This window comes from Mirounga angustirostris, unplaced genomic scaffold (assembly GCF_029215605.1).
Source record: "Mirounga angustirostris isolate CCGP_5_RB_7025 unplaced genomic scaffold, mMirAng1.0.hap1 SCAF_4, whole genome shotgun sequence".
Classification (NCBI taxonomy): Eukaryota; Metazoa; Chordata; class Mammalia; order Carnivora; family Phocidae; genus Mirounga; species Mirounga angustirostris.
Genome location: NW_026991712.1, coordinates 96,319,884 through 96,345,053, shown reverse-complemented (window position 1 = coordinate 96,345,053; position 25,170 = coordinate 96,319,884). Strand labels below are relative to the sequence as shown.

The 25,170-nt window shown below is 52.0% G+C and overlaps 1 protein-coding gene across 4 annotated transcripts; it reads left to right on the top strand.

The window, feature by feature from the left end:
- Positions 1-921: 921 nt before the first annotated feature.
- On the top strand, positions 922-25,128 carry MOV10 (Mov10 RNA helicase). Of its 4 annotated transcripts, XM_064588633.1 has the most exons (22): positions 1,324-1,463; positions 13,378-13,518; positions 14,687-14,767; positions 15,300-15,503; positions 15,733-15,968; positions 16,148-16,406; positions 17,582-17,716; positions 18,346-18,514; positions 19,286-19,440; positions 19,673-19,849; positions 19,962-20,109; positions 20,519-20,677; positions 20,921-21,024; positions 21,202-21,299; positions 21,397-21,613; positions 22,360-22,477; positions 22,677-22,868; positions 23,109-23,183; positions 24,004-24,129; positions 24,214-24,302; positions 24,594-24,715; positions 24,790-25,128. In XM_064588633.1, exons 4-22 carry the CDS (start codon positions 15,331-15,333, stop codon positions 24,879-24,881), a joined length of 2,844 nt encoding a protein of 947 aa, XP_064444703.1. In that variant the 5' UTR covers positions 1,324-1,463; positions 13,378-13,518; positions 14,687-14,767; positions 15,300-15,330; the 3' UTR covers positions 24,882-25,128. The 4 variants fall into 4 exon arrangements, with proteins under 4 accessions (XP_064444702.1, XP_064444701.1, XP_064444703.1 ...); XM_064588632.1 differs by lacking the exons at positions 13,378-13,518; positions 14,687-14,767 and adding an exon at positions 922-1,045 and having other exon boundaries at positions 1,281-1,463; XM_064588631.1 differs by lacking the exons at positions 13,378-13,518; positions 14,687-14,767 and adding an exon at positions 1,107-1,144 and having other exon boundaries at positions 1,281-1,463.
- The last annotated feature ends 42 nt before the right edge of the window (positions 25,129-25,170 follow it).

Sequence of the window (25,170 nt, the reverse complement as noted above, 5' to 3'; positions counted from 1 at the left end):
CCCACTGACTTTGCATTTCCTGTTGCTAAAATCTGTTATTCCTGGCTTTAGTTGGTTGTTGGCCTGGGAAAAGGCACAAGAGTAGCCCAGCTGGAGCGTGACCTGGGTGCTGGACATTCCTCACACTAGGTTAGACTGAGTGTGTGGCCTCCTACAGGGAATTACTTTGGAGAACAACACTACCTTCGATATATTTGGAACTCTGGTATATTTGTTTAAAGACATTTTTTATATAACTTTTATTATCTTTGCCCCATTCTAGTGTGTGTGTGTGTGTGTGTGTGTTATTAGGGAGCATAAACAGATGCAGAGGCTTGTTTTATGTTTGTCGTGGGAGCCCCCCCCCCCCCCTTAGTTTGTCTTAATAGTCTGTCTTCTGAAGCGCGCTGCTCTTTTTTACTTCTCTTCCTGGTACTGATGCTGTAGCTATTAACCAGTTATTGCCTCACAGAAGAGCCTCTTGCTCTCAGGCTGATATTTTGATAACTGGGGCAACCCTTGCTTATATACTCGTAACAATTAAAGAGCAATACAGACTGGAATGCAATTAAGTGCCATACGTAGCTCAAGGGCAGGGATCACCAGTCTTTCCACTGAAACGAAACCTGTGCGGCTGAGAAAAGTAATGACTGTTCTTGCTGGCGGAGCCCCTTGTCCCTCCCTCCCACACGTACACACACCTTTATCTCAGAGACACTTGGTTCTTTCCCCCGAACTTCTTTTGGCTCTTATGCTTTCCTCCCTGCGTCTGAAAAGCCCGGGGAGGGAGAATGGGGGAGGGGGGCGTGCCGCTCGCTTCCGTACTGGTTTCTGTCCCTAGCAGTCTGGGGGAGGTGCGGGATGAGCTGCCCCAGCCCAGCTGCAGCCAACCCAGGTCCCAGTCCCTGCCCTTTGCTCTCCCGCTTTTCACTAAGTCCCGAGGCCCTGGGGGGTGGGCGTGGGAGTAGCCCTAGCTGAGGCTCGGACGTCCGCCAGGGCGGCTCGGGGGGCCCCAGGCGGTAGCCACGTTCGGATTCTGGCTCGAAGCCAGGGGAGGGAGCTTGGGGTAAGGGGAGGGCCCTGAGGGAGGGGTCAGACTCCTTAGGAAAGAGTTAATGGGAGGAGGGGGAGGGGATAGGACGGAGAGACCGAAGGGAAGGCTCAGGTAGGAAAAGAACAGAGGAGGGAAGCCTGGTGGGGAGAAGGGAGCCTGTAGGACCAGGGGTCAGAGTTAGGGGGCTTCCCCCTGCTGCACCCGCATCCCAGGGCCGCCAACTTACATCCGCGGCGGCGACTTTCAGTTTCATTTCCACGGACCCTCCTGCCTGGGCCGCAGCCGCCGCCGCGATGCCCAGTAAGTTCAGCTGCCGGCAGCTCCGGGAGACGGGCCAGTGCTTCGAGAGTTTCCTGGTCGATCGGGGACTGGACATGGAGACAGATCGCGAGCGGCTGCGGACCGTTTATAACTGGGATTTCAAGATCAGGTACGGGCCGGCCCACTCCCCGGCCCAGATTCGCGGGCCCAGCTCGCCGCCACGACCCCCGCCGCGGGGCCACCCTTCCCGCCCCGGGGCGCGGTGGGACGCAGCTCCCCCAGTGGCGCAAGCCGGTCCCGGGGCGGCGCAGACCTCCCCTCCCGCTCCGTGCCCACGCCCCGCCAGCGCCGCCCGGAGCCCGCCCGCTCTGCCCGGCCGGGCCCCTGCGCCCGGTCCCCGCGCAGAGCCTCCCGCGCAGCCCGCGCGCCCCCCCCCCACCGGCGGCCCGGGCCGGGGAGCGGGGTCCCGCGCTCACGCGCCGCTCGCGGGGGGAGGGCGGGGAGCGGGGGGGGGCCGGTTGCGCTCGGCGTGGGGGGAGGGGAACTCGGGAGGGGGGCCCAGGCAACGCGGGACCGCGGGAGGGAGCTGCCTGCCGCTGGCGGCCGGCCCTGGCGCGGGCTCTGCGGGGACCCCCCGCCCCGCTGCCGGGGGGCTGCTGCAGGGAGGGGTCCGCTATCCCGGGGAGCTGAGGAGAGCCGGGGTCGGAGGGAGAATCTCGGGCAGCTCGGCAAAGAAGAAAAGGGCGCAAACTACGTGCGTACCAAACCTCCATTAGCACCTGTGGCTTCTCCATGGAGACCCAGGGCCAGCCTCCTGGAGGCCCTTCTCCCCCTGTGGCTGCGGGCTGTTTGGTCCCCTTTTCCGGCTAGCATCGAAGTGAAAATCAGACACTTCTCTCTGGCAAACCACAGAATTGTGCTTCAGAAGCACCTATCAGCAGGCTGCAGCCTTGGGCCGAAAACCACGACACGATTTAACAGGGATAAATGTGAAGACTTACACAAATAAATACGGGGTGGTGGGGATGTCGGCTTCCTGTCTTTCCTCCTGAAAAACGCTCTGGGTTTTAACAGACCAGAAGGCCGGTGTGGCCGCTGAAAGAGTCAAAGAAGTGGTAGACTGTGTTAATAGAAGTGTGGTTTCGGTTGGGGGAGGACGTAGTGACCAGATCATATCTGGATTTCCCCCCCCCCCCCCCCAGTAATGAGTGTCACATTCTAAGAGGAACATTAACAGGCTCGAGCAACATCTGAGAAAGGGGCAACGATTATGACCTGTTTATGCCCTCACCCTGTGCTGGGCACTGTGGGGAATCCAAAGATGAATAATACGCAAGCCCAGGGGAGCCAGAGGCTATAATAAGGCATGGCGTATGCATGCATAAAATATACTATCATAAATGGTCAAATAACGTGAGGAATATAACAGAGATAAGGAATATACTTCTCTCTGCCGAAGAGAATTAAGGAAAGAGCAGTTACAACTGAGACATTATCAGCCCTTCACATCCCTGAATTCACCTATGTTCACAAAATATAAGTACAGCGTGGTTCTGAACACAAGTCAACTACTTCTTTTGGCTCTGTTACAGAATGTATTCTTTGGATACTTGTTAGACTGGTGGAGAAGACTTTATTTAAGACTATTGTAGTAGGGGAAAGCAAGCTTTGCTCCCAACACAGCAAAGACAGCTGGGAATTGATAGCCAACAGGAGAGAGATGGGTCAGTGGATGGGAAATTACTAAGAGGACACATTAAGGGGTGGGGGGGCAAGGTTGAGGCCTAATCGAGAAGGGGGTTCAGAGGAGCCTGACTAAAGTTGGGTCAAGGAGAGAGTCTTTATCAGCTCTAAACCAAAGCTATGCAGTATGTTCCAGTCCCGGGGAAAAACAGGCTCTGTCAGACTGCATATATGGAAAACCAGATATAATGCACATCATGGGTGAATTTAAGGGGTTTCGAAAGTAATTTTTACTATATGCATTTGTTTTTATGCAAATAAGATACCACCCCCCTGTGATTATTAGGGAATTTTGTGTTTTCTTATGCAAATAGATGCCACTCCTCTGTAATTAGGGAATTCGATGGAGAAGGTGACATTGACCTTGGCCTTGGATTTGAAGGCTAGGGGTAGTGTTAATACTCGGGAGGAGGAAGAGAAAAAGCTTCTATGTTGATTGATATTCTGTCGTGAGACCCAGTCAGAAAAACCTAAGAGGGGGCACCTGGCTGGCTCAGTTGGTAGAGCATGCCACTCTTGATTCAGGGTCATGAGTTCAAGCCTCATGTTGGATGTAGAGATTACTTTAAAAAAAAAAAAAAAAACAACCTTGAGAAATGTGTGCTTGAAAAGAGAGACATTGGAGAGAACAAGGTAGTAATCCTTGAATATTTTGAAGACTGTCATGGTGGAGAGGATTATACCTGTCACACTCCAGAAGGCAGAACTAGGTTCATTCAACATGCCCCCCCGCCCCCTCCCCGGGCCTGGTGGCTGGAGATTTCTGTTAGGATTAGAGAGAACTTTACTAACGCATCCTTTAAACCCAGGCTGGAATGCTGTGACATCAACCCTCGTCCTCCCAGTGGGAATTCACTGCTGCTTCCTCTGGGCCCTCGGCGCTCGTTCTCCATAGCCAGGTTATATAGCCCAATTGTGTTGTGCTGGAGCTCATATGTGGCCGGCTGCCCGACCGGACTGTCAGATCGTCTGAAGGTGGGGACAGGCGTTTGGTCACATTTGCACCTTTCGGCAGTCCCCGGGTAGGTCAGTCCCCGGGTAGGTCATAGATGCTCTGTAAGTACTGGCAGGATGGAATTGAATTAGTAAGTCGAGTTGATCTAGAGTTGATCTCCGAAGAGAATGGGCTGCCCGAGAGCTATAGCAAGTCACCCCCTGGCAGGAATTCTAGGAAGATTTCCTATGCTGGGAGGGGCCAGCTAGGTTATTTCAGGATGTTGTGATGCTCGCTGCCAAGTTGGTCATTATTTAGCAAATAATGTTTAATGAGGCTCTGCGCCTGTCTGTGCCTGGGTTCCTGCCTCTCATCATAGTCTAGTGGGGGTGGGGGGCGGTGGCAGATGTGTGGACAAATGAAACAGTCCTGCATGGGCCGGGGATAGGGTTTAGATAGCTGGAGTTCAGATCTTGGCTGGGCCACTTACGAGTTTTGCATTGGATTTTGAACAACTATCTAAATGTTCCTGTTACTGTGCCTAAAAGAATGCCCTTCTCTGAGGGTTGGGTGAGGCCAAAATGAGCTATGGCCTAGGTCAAAGCCTTTACGTTGTGAAGCCTGTTGCGTGGGCTCTGGAAGTGGTAGCTGTCATTACTACAGTGATGGTTGGGGGGCTGTCGTATGGAGGAACGACGGGTGTCACGAGAAGTTTCATGACAGGAACTTGGGCAGGAGACTCATTCTTTTCTTCAACGAATCTTGGCCGAATGCTTCCTGTGAGCAAAGCAAAACCGCACGAGCTGCTGTAGATGCACAGAAGGGACCTGTCTAAGGAAGGAGGCGGCAGTGAAACATCATTATTTAATTACGGTTGTGATAAGTGCTAGGAACAAAAGGTCCAGGACGCGATTGGAGTGTGTAACTCGGAGCCCCGACCTGGTCTAGGAATCTGAGGTTTCTGGGAGAAAGTGATGTTGGAACAGAATCTGGAAAGATAAACGGGAGTTTACGGACATAAGGGGGAAGGGGACAGCATTCCAGACCCAGGGGGAGTAGCACCTTCACGAGCTTAGCGTGAACTCCGTGACCGTCACGGGAAGGCCAGAGGGAGGCAGGGGCCCCATGGGGCAGGACCTTGCCCGCTGCCAAGAGGCCTTGTTTGTTTGCTTACTTTTAATCTTAACAGAAATAGGAAGGCACAGAAAGTTCATAGTAGGAGTTGAGGGATTCAGGGTTGTAGAAAGATGCTTCTGGCGTGGAGAATGGCTGGGTGGTTCGACCTCTGCTGGCAGTAAAGAATACATTTTTTTTTTTAACACTTTTTTTTTTTTTTAAGATTTTATTTATTTGACAGAGAGACAGGCAGAGAGGGAACACAAGCAGGGGGAGTGGGAGAGGGAGAAGCAGGCTTCCCGCGGAGCAGAGAGCCCGATGTGGGGCTCGATCCCAGGACCCCGGGACCATGACCTGAGCCGAAGGCAGACGCTTAACGACTGAGCCACCCAGGTGCCCCAGTAAAGAATACATTTTACTTCGAGGCCTGGGATGCTCCGCTTTCACAGAACAATGTGTGTTCTTGAAACAGTAAGGAGTCTCACTCCCTGCCCTCTGATATTTTTTATTCTGTTCTACTTCAGTTTTATAAAAATCCTGGTCTTGACCCACTAATGAGAGTTGCAACTCACAGTTTGTAAAACACAGAACTAGATGTCCCTTTAAGATCCTTGCCAGATTTGATATTTTGTTACGAAATGCCATTCCTCTAGCTGCTTTTCCTGCACTGCATCTAAAAAGATTCATTATTGTTCACCATACAATAACAGGGGCGAAGGGCAGGGCATTACAGACTGAGGATGCCCACAGGGACGGGAAGTCTGGAGAGTGATCCAAGTAGTTGGGAATGGCCGAGGTACGGTTGAGGGTTGAGGAGGGATTGACGTGAGGACCTGTGCCTCAGTATCTTCTTCTCTAAAATGGGATAATAATAGTTGCTACCTGGTTGTGAGGATTAAATGAGATCATGCATGCAGGGACTTCAGGAGTGTCCAATAAATGTTGATGGTGTCTGTGTTAGCATTATCCTTGTTATGCAGAGGATCCAAGTATGCCATATTTAAAAGGTTGGACTCCATCTTATAGACCGTGGAGTCATGAATGGGGGCCATGACCCAATTTGTGTTTGGTAATAACTCCTGCTGGTTTAGGGGAAGAAACCCAAATGACTAACAAACAGAAGGAAAGATCCTCGTCAGTGATCAGGGAAATGCAGATTTAAGCAAGGTACCATTTTTGTTTGTTTGTTTATCAGATTGTCAAAAGTTGAAAAGATTGAAGATTTCTGGCATTAGGGTCTGGGAAAAGGGTATTCTCAAATTCTTGTCAGTGATAACGTTAATTTTGTACAACCTGTTTAGAGGACAATTTGGCAGAACTTTCCAAAGTTGTGAAGAGTCATTCTGTTTGACCCAGAAGTTCTGCTTTGAAGGCATTTGTCCCATGAATCTCCTACAAGAGTTTTTGTGCATGGATGGTTATTATAACATTTGAAATAGCCAAAAATTGTAGGTGCCTAACTGTCTATCTCACTGGACAAGTAGTGAAACACAGCACCTGCATTCATACCGTGCGGTCCTTTAGAGCCATTGGAAAGAGCAAGGTGGCTTGGTGAAATGTCCGAGAAGGCTGTCCATGGTGGTGAAAGAAGTCTGTTGCAGGAGAGAGTGTGTTGCACACGGGAAAAATTTGTGTATTTAAAAAAGTCTTTGGGGCACTTGGGTGGCTTAGTCGGTGGAGTGTCCGACTCTTGATCTCAGGTCTTTTTTTTTTTTTTTTTTTAAGATATTTATTTATTTGAGAGAGACAGCCAGAGAGTGCTGGGAGAGGGAGAAGCAGGCTCCTCCTCACTGAGCAAGGAGCCCGACACGGGGCTGAGCAGGGAGCCTGACGCAGGACTCAGGCACCCCTAGATTTTTTTTTTTTTTAAGTAGGCTCCACAACGAATGCGGGGCTTGAACTCACAACCCTGAGATCAGCACCTGAGAAGAATCTAGATCTAGAAAAATTAGTTCCAAGTCTTCTTACCTGATACTCATTTTCTGCATGCTCTATGATTTTAATAAACTCCTTGGCAGTTTGGACTTCATTCTAATGGAGGAAGAGGGGAAATAGGAATTTTTTTTAAGTATAAGCAGTCAATAAAAAGATATTGAAAAGACCATCTTAAAGAAATCTTAAGATTTGAAGAACAATTTATAGTTTGTCAAGTGCTCCCATGCACATTACCTTCTTTGATTCTCACCACTACCCTGTGAAGTAGATCTGTTATTAGCATCACCTTCATTTTGCAGATGAGAAAACAGAAACCTTGTAAGTGACTAGACCAAAATTATACAGCTCTTGAAAGATAAAGACAGGGTCTGAAAAAAGACCCCATGCTCTTTCCAATCTACCACAGTATGCCCAAATGTCTTGAAATTTTTTTAATTTTTTTTAAGATTTTATTTATTTATCAGAGAGCGAGAGAGAGCACACACAAGCAGGGGGAGCGGCAGAGGCAGAGGGAGAAGCAGGCTTCCCGCAGGGTAGGGAGCCCGATGTGGGGCTCGATCCCTGGACCCTGGGATCATGACCTGAGCCAAAGGCGGATGCTTAACCCACTGAGCCACCCAGGCGCCCCAAATGTCTTGAAATTTTTATGCCTTGAAAATATCTCTGGTTTAAGATGATATAAACAACGCCCTCACCAATATTAGCCATATATGTTAAACTCATATACTCCTCTATTTGATACTTATGATGTTCAACCAACCACATTTTGCTTTACATGATGCAGGTACAATATTAACGTATCCTTTTCACTTTGGTTCATTTTTCATTCTCTCTTCCTTTCATCATTAAGTAGAACAGAATTAAAGGTAAAAGGTAAGATTTTTCTGCCTAGAGCAGCAGTCCCCAGATTCTTCTCAGGTGCTGATCTCAGGGTTGTGAGTTCAAGCCCCGCATTCGTTGTGGAGCCTACTTAAAAAAAAAAAAAAAAGTCTAGGGGTGTCTGAGTCCTGCGTCAGGCTCCCTGCTCAGCGGGGAGCCTGCTTCACCCTCTGCCTGCCGCTCTCCCAGCTTGTGCGCTCTCTCTTTGCCAAATAAATAAATAAAATCTTTTTTAAAAAAAAGTCTTTATATAAAAAAGTACATATAGAAAAATACACCTCAAACAGTTAAACTGGTAGTTGGGAGTGAGGGCCCTTAATGTTCTGTTAGTAAGTTTTTTGATCCTTTGGGTGTCCACCCCATCATTTATCTCTTTATGCACCCATATGTACATCATATGATCCCTCTGGGATCATTATAATATATCCTTGTTATTGTGGGTCCCTCCTCATCAGTATCCCACCTCCATTTCCACTTTCTGCCCCATGCTCAGAAAACTCATGATAACAACCAGGGTGTTCTTTGGGTTGTTTTACTTAAAAAGGATCATGCTGGGGCACCTGGGTGGCTCAGTCGCTAAGTGTCTGCCGAGGCTCAGGTCATGATCCCAGGGTCCTGGGATGGATTGAGCCCCAAGTCAGGCTCCCTGCTCCGTGGGGAGCTTGCTTCTCCCTCTCCCTCTGCCTGCCGGTCCCCCTGCTTAATGCTCTGTCTCTCTCTCTCTCAAATAAATAAATAAAATCTTAAAAAATAAATAAATAAAAATAAAAAGGATCATGCTATCTGCATTTTCCATATCCTGCTTTTCTTACTCAGCAGTACATCACAGAAATCATTCCTGATCATCTGGTAGACCTCTAATACATCGTTGGGATTTTTTTCCCCAACATTTTATTATGACAAACTTCAAACATAAAGAAAAGTTGAAATGATTGTACAGCAAACCCCCATATACCCTCACCTAGATTTCTTAATTAGTATTTTGCACACCTGTCCATCGATCCGTCTTAGTATTTTCGATGCATTTCTGTGAGTAAGTTACCGACTTCAGTGCACCTCTCCCCAAACACTTCAGCATGATTATTATTAACTGTAAGAGTTCCAAATTTAAGTAAAACTTATAGACCGTGAAATGGACACATTTTAACTGTACCACTCTATCAGTTTTAACAAATCCATACATCCTGTGTAGTCCCTATCAAGACATAGAACATGACATCACCCCCAAAATTTCCCTCATCTTTCCTGGTTGGTCTTCACCCTTACCCACCCAGAGGAGACCACTGCTCTGATTTTTTTTTTTTTTTTGAGATTGTGCTTGTCTGGAACTTCATTTAATGGAATCAGAGGTATGCACTCTTGGGGTTTTTTGGGGTTTTTTTTTAAAGATTTTATTTATTTATTTGAGAAGGGGGGCAAAGATAGAGAGAGAATTCCCAGCAGACTTCCCACTGAGCCCACCATTGGATCTCACAACCCTGAGATCGTGATCTGAGCTGAAACCAAGTGTCGGGCACTTAACCGACTTCGCCACCCAGGCGCCCCAGGTATGCACTCTTGTGAAAGCCACCTTTCACTCAACATAATGTTTTGTTTGTTTTAAGTAAACTCTACCACAAACGTGGGGTGAGAACTCATGACCCCAAGGTAGAGAGTCCGCCTGCTCAATCAACTGAGCTAGCCTGGTTGAGATTCATCCATGTTGTGTTCATCAGCAGCTTCTTTTTATCACTGAGTTATTATACTTCATCTGAATACAAATCACAGTTTGTTTATCTGTTCTTCTGTTCATGAACATTGCTCTGGGTTTAGGGCCATGTTGAATAAAATCTCTGTGAACATTCTTGCACATTTCACTTGGGGATATACCTGGGAGGAGAGTTGCTGGGTCACAGGGTAAATATGTGTTTATTTTTATTTTTAAATCTTAGGCAAGTTGCTTGACTTCTTTCTTGGTGGTTGGCAGCTGGACTCATCCTCTGTTGTGACCTTGTCTAGGATGAGGCTGCTCAGCCCTCCCTGGTTCCTGCCGGTTTCCTGAGCCCATTTCTCAACTTACTGATAAATAGCTCTTATCACTTAAGTCAGCCTTAATTTATTCTTTTTGCTTATAACTAATAATTCCGAATGTACATAGTCATCTAAAAGTAGTGTGACCGGGTCATGGTCTTCATTTTACTTCCTTTCCACTACCTGCCTCCCTTTATATATATATATTATATTTATTTATATATATAGTTATTATATGTATATTCATATATTATTATATGTGTGTCCAAGTTTGGACAGTATGTGTAAAGGATTATGTAAATTACATATTTATTATATTTATAATGGTATGTAATACTATTATATAATTATATATGTGTCCAAGTTTGGACCATGTATATAACTTGACATGTAACACCCCAGGCCCCTGCCCAGCAGAGTGCTCTATGCCAGCCAGTGGTTGAGTGGGGGTTTTTTTGGGTTTTTTTGGGTTTTTTTAAAGATTTTATTTATTTATTTGACAGAGAGTGAGACAGCGAGAGAGGGAACACAAGCAGGGGGAGTGGGAGAGGGAGAAGCAGGCTTCCCGCAGAGCAGGGAGCCCGATACGGGGCTCGATCCCAGGACCCTGGGATCATGACCCAAGCCGAAGGCAGGAGTTTAACGACTGAGCCACCCAGGCGCCCCGGTTGAGTGTTTGCAATGTCATCTGTTTAGTCTATAAAAGCATAGTCTGGGGGCGCCTGGGTGGCTCAGTCGGTTAAGCATCTGCCTTCGGCTCAGGTCATGATCCCAGGGTCCTGGGATCGAGCCCCGCATCGGGCTTCCTGCTCCGTGGGAAGCCTGCTTCTCCCTCTCCCACTCTCCCTGCTTGTGTTCCCTCTCTCGCTGTGTCTTTCTCTGTCAAATAAATAAATAAAAATATTAAAAAATAAATAAATAAAAGCATAGTCTGAAATTATTTAATAATCCTTTCACTCATTCTCCCAGCAAGTATTTATTGGATAAATACCAGTGCTAGGTCTGTACTAGGTGTTATGGTTGCATTATTTAATGAATTTTTATTGCACCCGTGATGTTCTTTTCATTAAAAATCAGAACATTGGGACATATGTTTAGTTTGACATGAAACGGCGCCTTTTTCCAAAGGGATTGTACCAGTTTATACTCTGACAATGCAGGAGTGTTCTGGTGTGTCCGTGTCCTTGGCAACATTTGGTGTTGTCAGGCTTTTAAATTTTAGCCATCTGGGTAGGTGTGATGTGTTCTTTTTCACCCCTGCCTAGCATTCCATGGTATAGGCATTGGCGATTTATTCAGCCATCTCCCTGTTGATGGGCATTTTTTTTTGTTTCCAGTTTTCGGCCACTGTGAATAAATCTGCAGTAAGCATCCTCACTTTACATTACATTAATTACTTTACATTTGTTTTACATTCTAAATATTATTGGATCAGATCCTTAGGCACTGTTCTTTCTATGGGATACCTTCCCAGGAATGTGATTCCTGAGTTAAAGGATACCTATATTTCAGATGTTCGGAGATGTTGCCAGATTGTTTCCCGAAAGGTTGTCGTACTTCACCTTTCTACCAGCAATGTTCAAGAGCCCACTTCTGCACATATGCCCAAGAGTAATACATGCTCTATTTTCCACTTTTGTCGGTCTAATGGAAGTAAAATGGTGTCTCAGAGTGACTGTAATTTGCATTTCTCTACCTTTGGAACATCTTTTCATCTGGTCATCTGGATGTGTTCATCTTTTTTCCTAGATATCTAGGTGCCTAGATGTAGAATACAAGAATTGGGAGGTTTTGGGCGCCTGGGTGGCTCAGTTGGTTAAGCGACTGCCTTCGGCTCAGGTCATGATCCTGGAGTCCCTGGATCGAGTCCCGCATCAGGCTCCCTGCTTGGCACGGAGTCTGCTTCTCCCTCTGACCCTCCTCTCTCTCATTCTCTCTGTCTCAAATAAATAAATAAAATCTTTAAAAAAAAAAAAAAAGAATTGGGAGGGTTTTTTTCCACAAATATGTAGTCAGTTTCTGACGGAAAAAATTTTTTTTTGTTATGGCTGTTGCCTTAGACCAGGGGTAGGGGAATTTGAGGAGTGGTAATAGGCATGGGGAGTAATTTGAGAAATACTTAGATGGTAGTACCCAAGGCGGAAGTGAAGTTGCAAAACTTGCAAAGTTGAGTTCCTCTTGCCCTTGGGGCCCATGCGGAAGTTTCCAAAAATAGATTTCACATTCAAATTTTGATTTGGGCTTCTCTCTCTCTGTCTCTCTTTTTAAGATTCATTTATTTGAGAGAGAGCGTGTGTGTTTGAGTGGGGAGAGGGGGCTCAGGGGAAGCAGACTCCCCACTGAGCGGGGAGCCTGACATACGGGGCTCCATCTCCGGAGCAGGAGGTCATGACCTGAGCCGAAACCAAGAGTCGGACGGCCAGCCAACTGAGCCACCCAGGCGCCCTGATTTGGGCTTCTCTTAAAAGCCAAAAGATCTGGCCATCTTGGGCCTCCATTCCCTGCCGGGCACAGCTGTCTGGAGATGAGTAGCAAGGAGTACCTCCCCCCCCCCAACCTGAGACAGGGCATGCGCTCTCAGGTTTGCTCAGGCCCCTCAGAGCCCCGTTTGCTCCCCAGCAGTAAGCTGAGAGCCGGCTGCATCTCAAAGCACCTCCACTGTTGTTTCCTTAAGTGGAGTTATGAGGGACGTGAGTCCTTCTTCCACTGATGGCTCAGAAATGGGACCGTGCAGGTGCCGGAGAGGGCTCAGGTATGGAAGATGCCCGTGGAGCCTGGCTTCTCTTGCCATTTGAGTTTGTGCTCCATCTGTGGAACTTATCAAGGGGCCCTGGTGAATGCCAGTGACGCTTCCTGATTTCTGTCCCTTTGCGACTGGACCTCTCGGCGGCAGCATTTGAGCCTGATACCTGATGTGGAGACTTCCTGCTGATTGTCCTCCCTCTCTTAGGAAGTTTTCTCCTCCTCCCTGGGTTGTCGAGGTCACGACTCTTCTCATACGACTCACACTGCCTGGGGAGATCCCACACACCTCCATGGTTGTAACTACCACCGAGGACTCCTGAGTGTTAGGCCAGACTCAGGCCTGATTTTGGCCTGAGTTCTCAGTTTCCGACTCCTGGAGCCAGCTGCCTCTGGACCACAGGAATCTCGAACTGAACATGTCCAAATCCAAACGTTATGGTCGGCCCTCCAACCTCCTCCTTCTCCTCCTCCTGTCTTTACCTCCTATCTCAGGAATGGTCCCAGAAGCCAAGCCATGGATTTGAGCACTGTCTGGACACCTCCCTCTTCCCCCGCTTCCATTCCCCCCTCCTGTCAATCACCAGATTCTGCTGATTTTACATTCTAAATATTATCAGATCTGGCCCTTCTTCTGTCCTCACCACCACCTCATTCAGGCCCTTGTCATCTTTTAATTAGACTGTTGCAATGGCCTTTTTCTAACTGGTGTCCCTGCCTACAGTCTTGCCTCCAGCAAATCCATCCTCCAATCCTGATGCCAGAGTGATCTGAAATGCACATAAGATCTTGCCACTCCCCTGCTTAAAACCCACCACCCGCGGGGGTTCTGTAACCACAGTGTAGCCTCTGCCGTGGGCTGAAAGTAAGTTGTTGCTACTCCTACTACCACTGCTACTCTTAGTACTACTATTACTACTAATATGAATACTAATAATAGTAGGTAACATTTACTGAGCATTTTCTGTTATGTTCTCGAAATGACTTATCATCTCTTTGAAACAAATCAGAGCTGATTCACAAGTTTTCCGAATAGTATCAGTCTCATTTGCTCGGGGTGAGAAGGGAGAGGGGCAGAGTGACAGGCAGGGGGCACCAGGGAATGGTGCGGACCATAAATGATCTCGTTACACGCTAGTGAGTGACCCTGCTGCTTTAGCCTTCCAAGTTAAATAGGGATTACCATGGTTCTTACGAACGAATTTGCTTGCGTTCCCTAGAACGCACCGAGGGAGGGTGGTCAGTTGTCCAGATCTTGGATGTGTCACATGTGGGGATGCCCCCCAGCTCCTGGTTGTCAGGAAAGGAGGGGAAGGGTCAAGTCTAGGCTTCCGGGCCTGGCATGCCAACCTATGTGACCTGGTCCCTGCCCACCTCTGCTGCCTCCCACCACGCCCACCCGCCCTTTTCACCGTAGCGCCCCCCGGCTGTGTGTAATACTAATCCTAGCACACCTTACGGAGATCTCCTTATGTGCCAGGCGCTGGGCTAGATGGACACCGCAGCGCCCGTCCCTCATGTAACCCTCATAGCAACCCCACCAGGTAATTTGTCCTTATCCCTGTTCCATACGGGAGGAAAGTGAGACTCCCAAGAAGTGACGTAGCCCGAGGTGACCCGGCCAGGGGCCAAGTGGGAGGTCCCCTGACCCCCTGCACCTGTTCTTGCATAGCCCTCCACCTTGGCTCACACTTGGCGCTCCGAGCTCTCGTGTGCGGTTGACACCCATTCATTCTTCAGGACTCGGTTCAGACCGCTGTCCCCGGGAAGCCTTCGTGGCCAGCCTGGCTCCGTGCTCCTCCTTGGCTGCGCCCCCGGCAGCAACACCGGAATCCATGTGTTCAGTCTATGCTGGGTTCCTCGAGGCAGGCCTGGGTCTCCTGCCTCATTGAACCACCCCCCCCAGGGCCTAGCGCAGGGTCTGGCACATAACAGGTCTCTGTAAGTGTTGAGTTGACTAAACTGAATTCCAGGCACTAAACCTTGAGGTTATTGTCCTTCTGACCAGTTTTCCCTGTCTTCACCTTCTCTAGGCACAAAACCAAGCTATTTGATCTCTGGAGAAGGATCCTTTCCCTTCCTGCTTGGGTTCCACCTGCACCCTTTGACTTCAGGTGGAAACTGCTGTCTGATCAGCCACCTTGTCCACACACCCTGGACATCTGTGCTCTCTCTGACCCCTCTCTCCCTCCTCACCGTCAGGCAGGACCCCAGGTCCACCCCTCTGAATCAGCTCACTCGGCTTCCCCTTAGCCCTAGCTCTTTCCGCTGGGTTGTTGCTATCTTTTTTTTTTTCTGCCCCCGCCCCCCCCAAATCTTCATTTCTTTGTCTCTCTTCCCTTAGTCCTCCAAATCACCAGCCCAATACTGGGCTTTCCTCCTCAGAAATGCACACTCTACAACCTGCTGTTTTAAAACAATCATATTTTGTCTTGGGAAGTCCTCTTGAATTCCCTGAAAACATAAAAAATTCCTATGACCCCGGCCTGAGTCTCTGTCCCTGGGTCCTGTCCTGTTCCGCAGCAGGGCTGGTGTGTCCCACACAGAGCGACCCGCAGACAGCGTCCCCTTCTGCCCCCACCCCCACCCCCACCCCCCCGGCAGCCCTGCCTTCCCTCACTTCCCAGTCTCCTCTGCTTCCGGCAGCTTTGGGACCCCTGCCCCTGGCTTCTCCTCCATGCTGTATGGAATGAAGATTGCAAATCTGGCCTACGTCACCAAGACTCGGGTCAGGTTCTTCAGACTCGACCGCTGGGCCAACGTGTGGTTCCCAGAAAAGAGGAGAGTGAAGCTGGGGTCAGACATCAGCAAACACCACAAGTCACTGCTAGCCAAGATCTTCTACGACAGGTGTGTGGGTGTGGGTGTTGCGGGGGGAAGCTGTCTGGCTGAGGGAAGAGTGGGTGGCCTCAGTTTGGGGTAAGGCCCCCTCCTTCAAGGAGTAGGGGAAGGGTAGGGAAAGAGCTAGTCGGGTCTGGGGAGAGGCGGTGGGGTTCCTGAGCTCAGCGGGCACTTCGCCAGCCTCCCCTTTTCTAGGTCCCTCCTGTCCCAGCCCCGCCTTGACTCCCGCTCTCCCCAGGGCTGAGTATCTTCACGGGAAACATGGGGTGGACGTGGAAGTCCAGGGGCCCCATGAAGCCCGAGATGGGCAGCTCCTTATCCGCCTGGATTTGAACCGCAAGGAGGTGCTGACCCTGAGGCTTCGGAACGGAGGAACCCAGCCTGTCACCCTCACTCACCTCTTCCCACTCTGCCGGACCCCCCAGTTTGCCTTCTACAATGGAGACCAGGAGCTGCCCTGCCCACTGGGCCCCGGTGAGTGGATTTCCGCAGGAAAGAGCCTTTGGTGGACAGGGGCTTGCCCTGGGAAGAGTTGGTGCCTCTGGAAACACGCTCTTGCTATCCCTCTGTTGCGGGAGGCGCTCCTACCCTGAGCTGCGGCTGCTGGGGGAGCATCCTTCCCCTGTCCCCTCTCACTCCGCTGTCCCCCTCAGGCGAGTGCTACGAGCTCCATGTCCATTGCAAGACCAGCTTTGTGGGCTACTTCCCGGCCACGGTGCTCTGGGAGCTGCTGGGCCCAGGGGAGCCGGGTTCAGAAGGAGCTGGTACTTTCTACATCGCCCGATTCTTGGCCGCCGTTGCCCACAGTCCCCTGGCTGCACAGCTGAAGCCCACGACTCCCTTCAAGCGGACCCGGATCACTGGAAACCCTGTAGTGACCAGCCGGATAGAGGAAGGAGAGAGACCTGATCGGTAACTCCTTTTCCCTCCAACCCAGTCCGGGCTGGGGTGCCCTCCGTGACAGTGGGGGCCCGTGGGAAGAGCCGAGAGCCCTAGCCGGCGCCCCTTTCCCAAGTGAGTTTGTAACTCCTCCGGGCCTCGGAGACCTTTTCTGTTGGGGAAGAAAGTTGCAGGTGACTCTGAAAAAATGCTAAGCATTTTCGATCGTATGATAGATAGTTAGGCAGCCTGTGGTAGACCTCTCTCTCTCTCCTTTTTACAGATTTCTGGAGATAATTCACATACCATACAATTCACCCATGTAAAGGTTCTCAGGGCAACTATCCCCATGATCCGTTTTGGAACACTTCATCACCCACAAAGGAACCCATGCCCTTTAGCTGCCACCCCATTTGCTCCCCATTCCTCCCAGCCCTGAGCAACCATGCATCTGCCTTCTGTGTCTATAGATTGCCTATTATGGACATTTGACATGAGTGGAATCCTATTTGTTTCGACCTCTTTTTTTGACATGGCTAGAGGTTTACAGAATACTGAGCTAGAAAAGCAAACTGTAGGCAATTGAGCTCTTTTTGTTAAAACTATACGCATGTAATACAAATTGGCAAAGTCTAGAAGTTTACCTACCAAAAAATTAAATGTTGGTTATCCCTGGATGATGAGAATGTTACTTATTTACTCATTTATTAGCTATTTTCTGATTACTTATACCCATACTATTTACATATACGTGTCTTACATATGTGGGGTTTTTCTTTTTTAAGATTTTATTTATTTATTTGACAGAGACAGAAAGCACAAGCAGGGGGAGCGGCAGGCAGAGGGAGAGGGAGAAGCAGGCTCCCCACTGAGCAGAGAGCCCAATGCGGGGCTCGATCCCAGGACCCTGGGATCATGACCTGAGCCAAAGGCAGACACTTAACTGACTGAGCCACCCATGCGCCCCCATATGTGTTTTTTGAAAGTTTCCAAGTATGGTGCTTTCCAAAAATGAGACCGGTCCAGCCTTGGGATGAGCAGCTTCATCGGGTAGTGAGTTCTGCCTCCTTGGGCAAAAGCTGCTGACCCCCTTCAGCAATAGTTTTCTAGAAGGGCTTCTTGCATCTTCCGGGGAGGGGCCTTCTCCACCTCTCTGAAGGGGAGAGAGCTCTGAATTTGTGGTCACTTTGCTTCCCCCACTCTTGCAGCGCTAAGGGCTATGACCTGGAGCTGAGTCTGGCGCTGGGCACGTACTACCCACCCGCTCGCCTCCGGCAGCTGCTCCCCATCCTTCTTCAGGGGACAAGTATCTTCACTGCCCCAAAGGAGATTGCAGAGATCAAGTAAGAGCCACCCTTCTGCGCCCCTCATGCTGCTTTCTGTGTCTCTTCGCACTGCCCCATAGTCTGTCCTCAGCCTCCTGTGCTCCGTTCCTTCATTCCTGTACTGAGCAGGCACTGTTCAAGGTGAATCATTCACATGACGGCCTTGCCCATGGCAGTGGGGGAAAATGAGCATCTATCTCATGGTTTCATGTAGTGCTGAGGGCTACGAAGAACGCAGGTAAAGCTGCATTTTCAGATAAGGGGATGGGGTGTGCTATCTTGCGGAGGGCAGTTAGTGCTGGCCTCTTTGAGAAGGTGATATTTGAGCAGAGAATGACATTTGAATGAGGCGAGGGCGTACGTCACAGGAGCATCTTGGCGGGAGAATGTTCCAGGCCCTAGGATCCATGGTGCGGATGCCAAGTCAGGTCTGAGGTGGGGGCAGCGGTGTCGGAAGGAAGGAGTGGAGAGCCGGGGCTCCGTGCTCTGAGGCCTCTGAGCCCCACCCACTTCTCTGCCCTTCTAGTTTTCTCTGATTCTTGGTGCTTCCAGGGCCCCAGAGCTGTGGGTGGGAGAGGGTGGCTGCTCCCGGGCAGTGGGGTTGCCTGACCCGTCCTGTTCTCCCGTCCACCCACCCGTCACGCCAGGGCCCAGCTGGAGACAGGCCTGCAATGGAGGAACTACGAGGTGAAGCTCCGGCTCCTGCTGCACCTGGAGGAGCTGCAGATGGAGCATGACATCCGCCATTATGACCTGGAGTCGGTACCCATGACCTGGGACCCCGCAGACCAGAACCCCAGGCTGCTCACACTGGAGGTCAGGGCTCGGATCTGGTGCAGGGAGGGTGGGCTCACATCAGCCAGCCCGTAGGCTGAGGGGAACACGTTCCTGCCCCCAGAGGGCTCAGCAAGGAGCAGAGTAGGCCTCCTCTGCCCCTAATGGGTGTCGGAGCAGGGCCATGGGGAGGGAGGGCCTGGGTTTTAGTCCACACAGGGCTACTGCTAACTATGCGGCCTTGGGCAAGTCCCGTGCTCTCTCTGGGCCTTAGTTCCCTTATCTGAAAAGTACAGAGCTGGGCTAGATAATTCTTAGATCCCTTTCCAACTCTCAGATGTTGAGTGTCGTACGCATAAGCCCCGAGTAACACATGAGCATAGAGTCCTGCACTCGGGCGCCGAGGAGGACACCAGCTAAGAGAGGCAGGGGCTGGGGATGAGCAGGGAAAGATTCCTGCAGTAGCTGAGCTTCGAGCAAGATTTCAAGGGCAGAGTAGGATCCAAGTTGGCCAAGAGGGCAAACGGATGGGCTGGGAATCTGGCTTTTTCAAGTCCTAAAATTGTTCAGGGAGCGTTCCCAGGACTGCTGGGCTCAGCATCTCTGTGCAGTTGGGGCAGACTTGTCTCTTTGCTCATCCCCCGACTTCTGCCCTGGCAGGTGGAAGAGGAAAGCAGCAAAGCTCCCTGGGTCTTGGGGTAGAAGGACAGCGCCTCAGTCCTTGTCCCTCAGAGGAAGTCTGGAGAGCCGGGCGGTTGGGCCCTCCAGTACCCATCCCTGGGATAGAAGCTTGCTTGTGTCCACACCCCACAGGTTCCCGGGGTGACCGAGAGCCGCCCCTCAGTGCTACGGGGTGACCACCTGTTCGCACTTTTGTCCTCTGAGACCCATCAGGAGGACCCTGTCACCTACAAGGGCTTTGTACATAAGGTGGAATTGGACCGTGTCAAGCTGAGCTTTTCCACGAGGTGGGTGTTGGGGGAACAATGAGCTGCCAGTAGGGTGTATAGATATTTCTTAGGCCAGAGCAGCAGATGTGTTTCTCCCTGAGATGAGGGGTACCCCGGGGACAGAGCTTTTCTTCAGGGGGAACCCCGAGATGCCTCAGTAGCAGCTTCTGCTGGTGGGACTGGAAATCAGGGTAGATGCAGAGAGTCCTGGCCCCTGACTGGAGCTCTTTCCCCCTCTCCTTTCCCAAAGCCTCCTGAGCCGCTTTGTGGATGGGCTGACCTTCAAGGTGAACTTTACCTTCAACCGCCAGCCCCTGCGGGTGCAGCACCGCGCCCTGGAGCTCACGGGGCGCTGGCCACTGTGGCCCATGCTCTTTCCCGTGGCCTCCCGTGGGGTCCCGCTGCTGCCCTCAGATGTGAAGCTCAAGTGAGACCGGGCAGGGGTGCTCTGGGGCTACTTGGAGTGGGGGGCACTGGGGATGGAGTCGGGAAGGCCTTTGTGACACCAGGTGACATCCTGTTTCGGGCCCCTCTGCCAGGCTATATGACCGCAGTCTGGAGTCGAACCCTGAGCAGCTGCAGGCCATGAAGTACATTGTCATGGGTACCACCCGTCCAGCCCCCTACATCATCTTTGGGCCTCCGGGCACTGGCAAGACTGTCACCCTAGTGGAAGCCATCAAGCAGGTGGGGCCTGAGCATAGACCCGGGCCTACGCTGAGTCCCCCAGGGGCCAAGCAGCTCCCAGATTCTGGGTGCCTCCAGCTCCCTGATCAGCCCCGGGCTGGCCTCAAGAGTCCGTGTGGCTGCTGAGCATTGTTGGGCAGGGTGGGTCCTGCACGACTCGGGAGTCACCAATCATGTTTCGGCCATCATAGACTCGAATGTTTACTACACCAAGTTTCCAGCAGTAAAGTGCGTACTTGGACTGGGGGGCGGGGGGTGGTCAGAACTTGCCTTTTGTGTCACTGCCTCCCTCAGGTCTGGGGCACAAATGCCACCCCGTGCCAACATGAGTCACAACCAAGTCTCTCCCCTACCCCTCCCTCTGGAGCCAAAGAAGCTGCTTCCCACACTGTGCCTATCCCCACACCAGGTGGTGAAACACTTGCCCAAAGCCCACATCCTGGCCTGCGCTCCGTCCAACTCAGGGGCTGACCTCCTCTGTCAGCGGCTCCGGGTCCACCTGCCCAGCTCCATCTACCGCCTCCTGGCCCCCAGCAGGGACATTCGCATGGTGCCTGAGGACATCAAGGTACCTGGAGAAGTGTGCAGGGCTGAGGGATGGCAGGTGCTGGGAGGTTCAGGGTAGATGCTGGGGCCAGGAAATGAGGTTACCTGGATTCTGATACTTGCTGCAGGAGCTTGGGTGGGTCGGGACCCCTCTCTGGCCTTCCATTTCCGTGTGTGGGCGGTGAAGAAAATCGCCTGGGAGACCCAGAGTGAGGGTGAGGATGGGTGGAGCTGGCTGATCCCCCCCTCTCTCCACACTCCACAGCCCTGCTGCAACTGGGATGCAAAGAAGGGGGATTACGTGTTTCCCGCCAAGAAGAAGCTGCAGGAATATCGTGTCTTGATTACCACCCTCATCACGGCCAGCAGGTGGGAAGTGTGTGCGTGTGCGTGTATGTGTGTGTCCATCGTGTGTGTAAGTAAGGAGGTAGTGGGCTGGGGAAGAACAATGCCTGGCCAGTGGGGTGAGGGGCCAGCCAGGGTGGGCATTCACGTTTGGTGGTCAGGTGCCCGGATATGACCCCTGCTCGGCCTGACGCTCCCCAGGTTGGTCTCAGCTCAGTTTCCCATCGATCACTTCACACACATCTTCATCGACGAGGCCGGCCACTCCATGGAGCCCGAGAGTCTGGTGGCCATAGCAGGTGAGGGGTTCGGGGTGGGCTGCGTGTGTACCGCCCTGCATGGGGTTGGGGGAGGTCCCGCTGCTTAACTTTCTCCCCACGGCACCCCGCCTCTCAGGGCTGATGGAAGTCAAGGAAACAGACAATCCAGGAGGGCAGCTGGTGCTGGCAGGAGACCCTAGGCAGCTGGGGCCCGTGCTGCGCTCCCCGCTGACCCAGAAGCATGGGCTGGGGTACTCACTGCTGGAGCGGCTGCTGACCTACAACGCCCTATACAAGAAGGGCTCCAATGGCTATAACCCCCAGTTCATAACCAAGCTGCTGCGCAACTACAGGTAGCCCCGCCCCCTCACCGTGCCTTCACCCGCCCCGCGCAGCCCCCCGCCCGCGGCTCCATCCTGCGGTCTTGCTGCTCGAGGTTACGGGATCTCCACTCCGGCCCCATCACTGCTGCCCATGGGCTCTGGCCTTGCAAGTGGCTTCACTTTAGAGCGGTTTGCTTAGCTGTGTGTTGCGGGATCGTCTGGTCTCCCGGCAGTCCTCCGAGGAGAAATCAGCAAAATTGGGACAAGGCGGTCTTTCATAAACCTAATCGTTACTCAAATTAAAGAGCTGTATATCTGCTTTAGTCAAGGAGTTCATGTACCTAAAATGCTCAGATGAATTCCTAAGTTCGGAGTTCCTCGGACTAAGTCCCACTTACGAGTTCAGTCGGCCTTAGCTGTTGTGTTATTAGTTCTGCTTTTAGAGTTAACACGTTATTTCGTCAAATAATGGCAATAGTAGGTGATCAGTGTTTTTGTACTGTCCTTCCTTGGCAAAATTGAAACCTGAGGATGGGTTCCCCCTTTCTTGTGTTTTCCTTTTAAATTTGGCCCATGAAATCCACGGACCAGATGCTCTCAGGAACCCCATTGGGTTCTGCCTCGTGCAGTTGAGTGCCTAGCGGCGCAACATAGCTCAACAGGTCTGCCGTCCAGGGGGTGGGCAACAGGAGGATGATGTGTGTGGACCCAGAGCAGGTAGAGCAGGGGGAACCCCGAGGGTGGGGCAGAAATAATCTTCCTCCTCCACCTCCCAGGTCCCACCCCACCATCCTGGATATCCCTAACCGACTCTATTATGAAGGGGAGCTGCAGGCCTGTGCCGACATTGTGGACCGAGAGCGTTTCTGCCGCTGGGAGGGTCTGCCTCGACAGGTGAGGCTGAACAGGGCAGGGGCTCAGGCTGCCACCCCTGTACCCCAGCTTCCCTCCTACTAGGTAGGAGGCGGCTCTGAGTGGAAGTCACAGGCTTTGTCACCTTGGCCTGAGATCCCACATTCCCTGCATGGGTGTGGGAGTGGGAGGGAAGGGAGATGGGAGGTCTGGCTGAAGGTTTCCCCTGACCCCCATCCAGGGCTTTCCCATCATCTTTCATGGCGTAATGGGCAAGGATGAGCGTGAGGGCAATAGCCCATCATTCTTCAACCCGGAAGAGGCTGCCACAGTGACTTCCTACCTGAAGCTGCTTCTGGCCCCCTCCTCCAAGAAGGGCAAAGCCCGCCTGAGCCCCCGAAGCGTGGGTGTCATCTCTCCATATCGGAAGCAGGTCAGGCCCTCAGTTCCCATTGAGGGTGGGACACCCCCCGCTCCAGATGGCACCTCCTTCGTAGCCAGACCACTAGGTGGAGGTTCCAGGAGCTCAGGCCTCTGCTGGCCCCATATCTCAGAAGAGCTCAGAGGTCAGCTGTCCCTGCCTCTTTGCCCCCCAGCTCCCTGGCCACCTGCCTGGCTCCCTTTTGCACTGGGGTAATGGAATGAGAGAAAGGCACCTGTCCCCATCTTCCAGGTGGAAAAAATCCGTCATTGCATCACCAAACTTGACAAGGAGCTTCGGGGACTGGACGACATCAAAGACTTGAAGGTGACACTCACCACTGTTGCACACTCCCCTCCACTCCCAGAGACCTCCCCAGGCACCCCACGCTCACTGGCTCACGGCCTGAGACACAGCGGGGCCCTCCCCAGCCCTCTCCCTCCTGCAGATCCCGGCTGGGTGGCTTGTCCTTCCGGGCCGGGACCAAGAAGCACCCCACCAGATTCTTGATTCTTACCCACCAGGCCGGTTTGAGGCCTCTGCCCTGAGGATGAAGTCCGAACTCCCAGCCTGCCTGACCCGTCATGTGATAGTGTCCCTGCTCACCCTTCCCACCCTCTGAGTCAGTCAGTGCTTGGACTCTCAGGTGGTGCTTCTCACCACTGCCTGCAGATAAGGATCACCTGGAAAGCTTTTAGCGCGCCCGCTGCCAGAGCCCCACCCGGCGGCTACCTGGGGCCAGAACCAGGGCATCGCTAGTCTTGTAGGGCTCCTCAGGTGATCTAGCGTGCAGCCGGGGTTTGCTCTCCGATTGAAAGGCCTCCAGTTTGTCTTTAACAAGTACTTAGTGATTGTCTTTCTGCAAGTTTGAAAACCACGGCTCTGAGTTACCAAGTCCTTGCAACCATGTTTTCTTGGCTGAGAACCCTTTCTAGCCCGCACCTTGCTGCCTTACCGGGATTCCCCGCTTCAGGTGTCAGCTTCCAGGGCAATCTTCCCATTCTCTTTCTTGCCCACTCCCTCCACTGCGACGAATGCCCGGGGACTTCCCTGCATCAGCCTTGGAGCTCCAGCTCCCCGAGGCAGGGCGCACCCCTCTGCTTCCCCTGTGAGCCCCACGCTGCAGGCCCTGTCTCTCACCCTCCAGGTGGGCTCCGTGGAAGAGTTCCAAGGCCAAGAGCGCAGCGTCATCCTCATTTCCACCGTCCGGAGCAGCCAGAGCTTTGTGCAGCTGGATCTGGACTTTAACCTGGGTTTCCTTAAGAACCCCAAGGTTCGAGGGCTGGTGGCTGGTTGGAGGAATTCTTCCTTCCTTAAGGTCCTTCCCTCCCATGACCCTAGCACTCCTTCCTTCCAGAGGTTCAACGTGGCTGTGACCCGGGCCAAGGCTTTGCTCATCGTGGTGGGCAACCCGCTTCTCCTGGGCCATGACCCTGACTGGAAAGTGTGAGCATTCCCACCCCCATAATCCCTCTGGGTAGCCACAACCTCCAGCTTGGGGCAGGTGCAGCTAGATTAAGCACCTCCTTGTGGCTCAGTTAATCCGCAGGTCTGTTCAGTGGGTTCGTCGGTTCGTCCTCACAGTACCCCCGTTTAAGTTACCTGGCAGAGGATAAGCAACTGGCCCGGAGGCACAGGCCGGTGTAGCAGGACCAAGGCCTAGCCCCCAGCCTCTAACAGCGCTCTTGGGCCAGGCTTGCGCAGCTCTATGTGTGTGACTGTCCCTGTACCCCACAGATTCCTGGAGTTCTGTAAAGAAAACGGGGGGTACACCGGGTGCCCCTTCCCTGCCAAACTGGACCTGCAGCAGGGACAGAACTTGCTCCAAGGCCTGAGCAAGCTCAGGCCCTCTACCTCAGGTACGGCTGGGCCAGGTAGGGGACAGCACTAGGGGAGGAGGTAAGGAAGACAGGCTCACCTCTTTTCTTTCTAGGGCCCCAAAGTCACGACTACCTCCCCCAGGAGCGGGAGGGAGAAGATGGCCTGTCCCTGCAAGTAGAGCCAGAGTGGAGGAATGAGCTCTGAAGACACAGCAGACCGCTTTTTCACACCAGCCAAGCCTTAACCGCCCACCCGACCCTGAATCAGAACCCAGCCTGAACCAGAGCCCAGCCGAGCTGCCCCTCTGCGGGACAGGAAGGCTGGGGAGGGAGTTTACAACCCAAGCCATTCCAGCCCCTCCCCTGCTGGGGAGAATGACACATCAAGCTGCTAACAATTGGGGGTAGGGGGAGGAAGAAAAACTGAAAACAAAATCTTGTTCTATGCAAAAGCCTCCTTGTCTCCTCAGCCTGGCCCCCTCTGGCCTTGTGGC

Excerpts from the sequence above, each read along its gene's own strand:
- MOV10 (XM_064588632.1), top strand. The coding sequence starts at position 1,327 with ATGCCCAGTAAGTTCAGCTGCCGGCAGCTCCGGGAGACGGGCCAGTGC. Across the intron at positions 18,515-19,285 it reads CCAGGCTGCTCACACTGGAG|GTTCCCGGGGTGACCGAGAG; the intron begins GTCAGGGCTCGG and ends CACACCCCACAG. Across the intron at positions 24,130-24,213 it reads GTTTCCTTAAGAACCCCAAG|AGGTTCAACGTGGCTGTGAC; the intron begins GTTCGAGGGCTG and ends CCTTCCTTCCAG.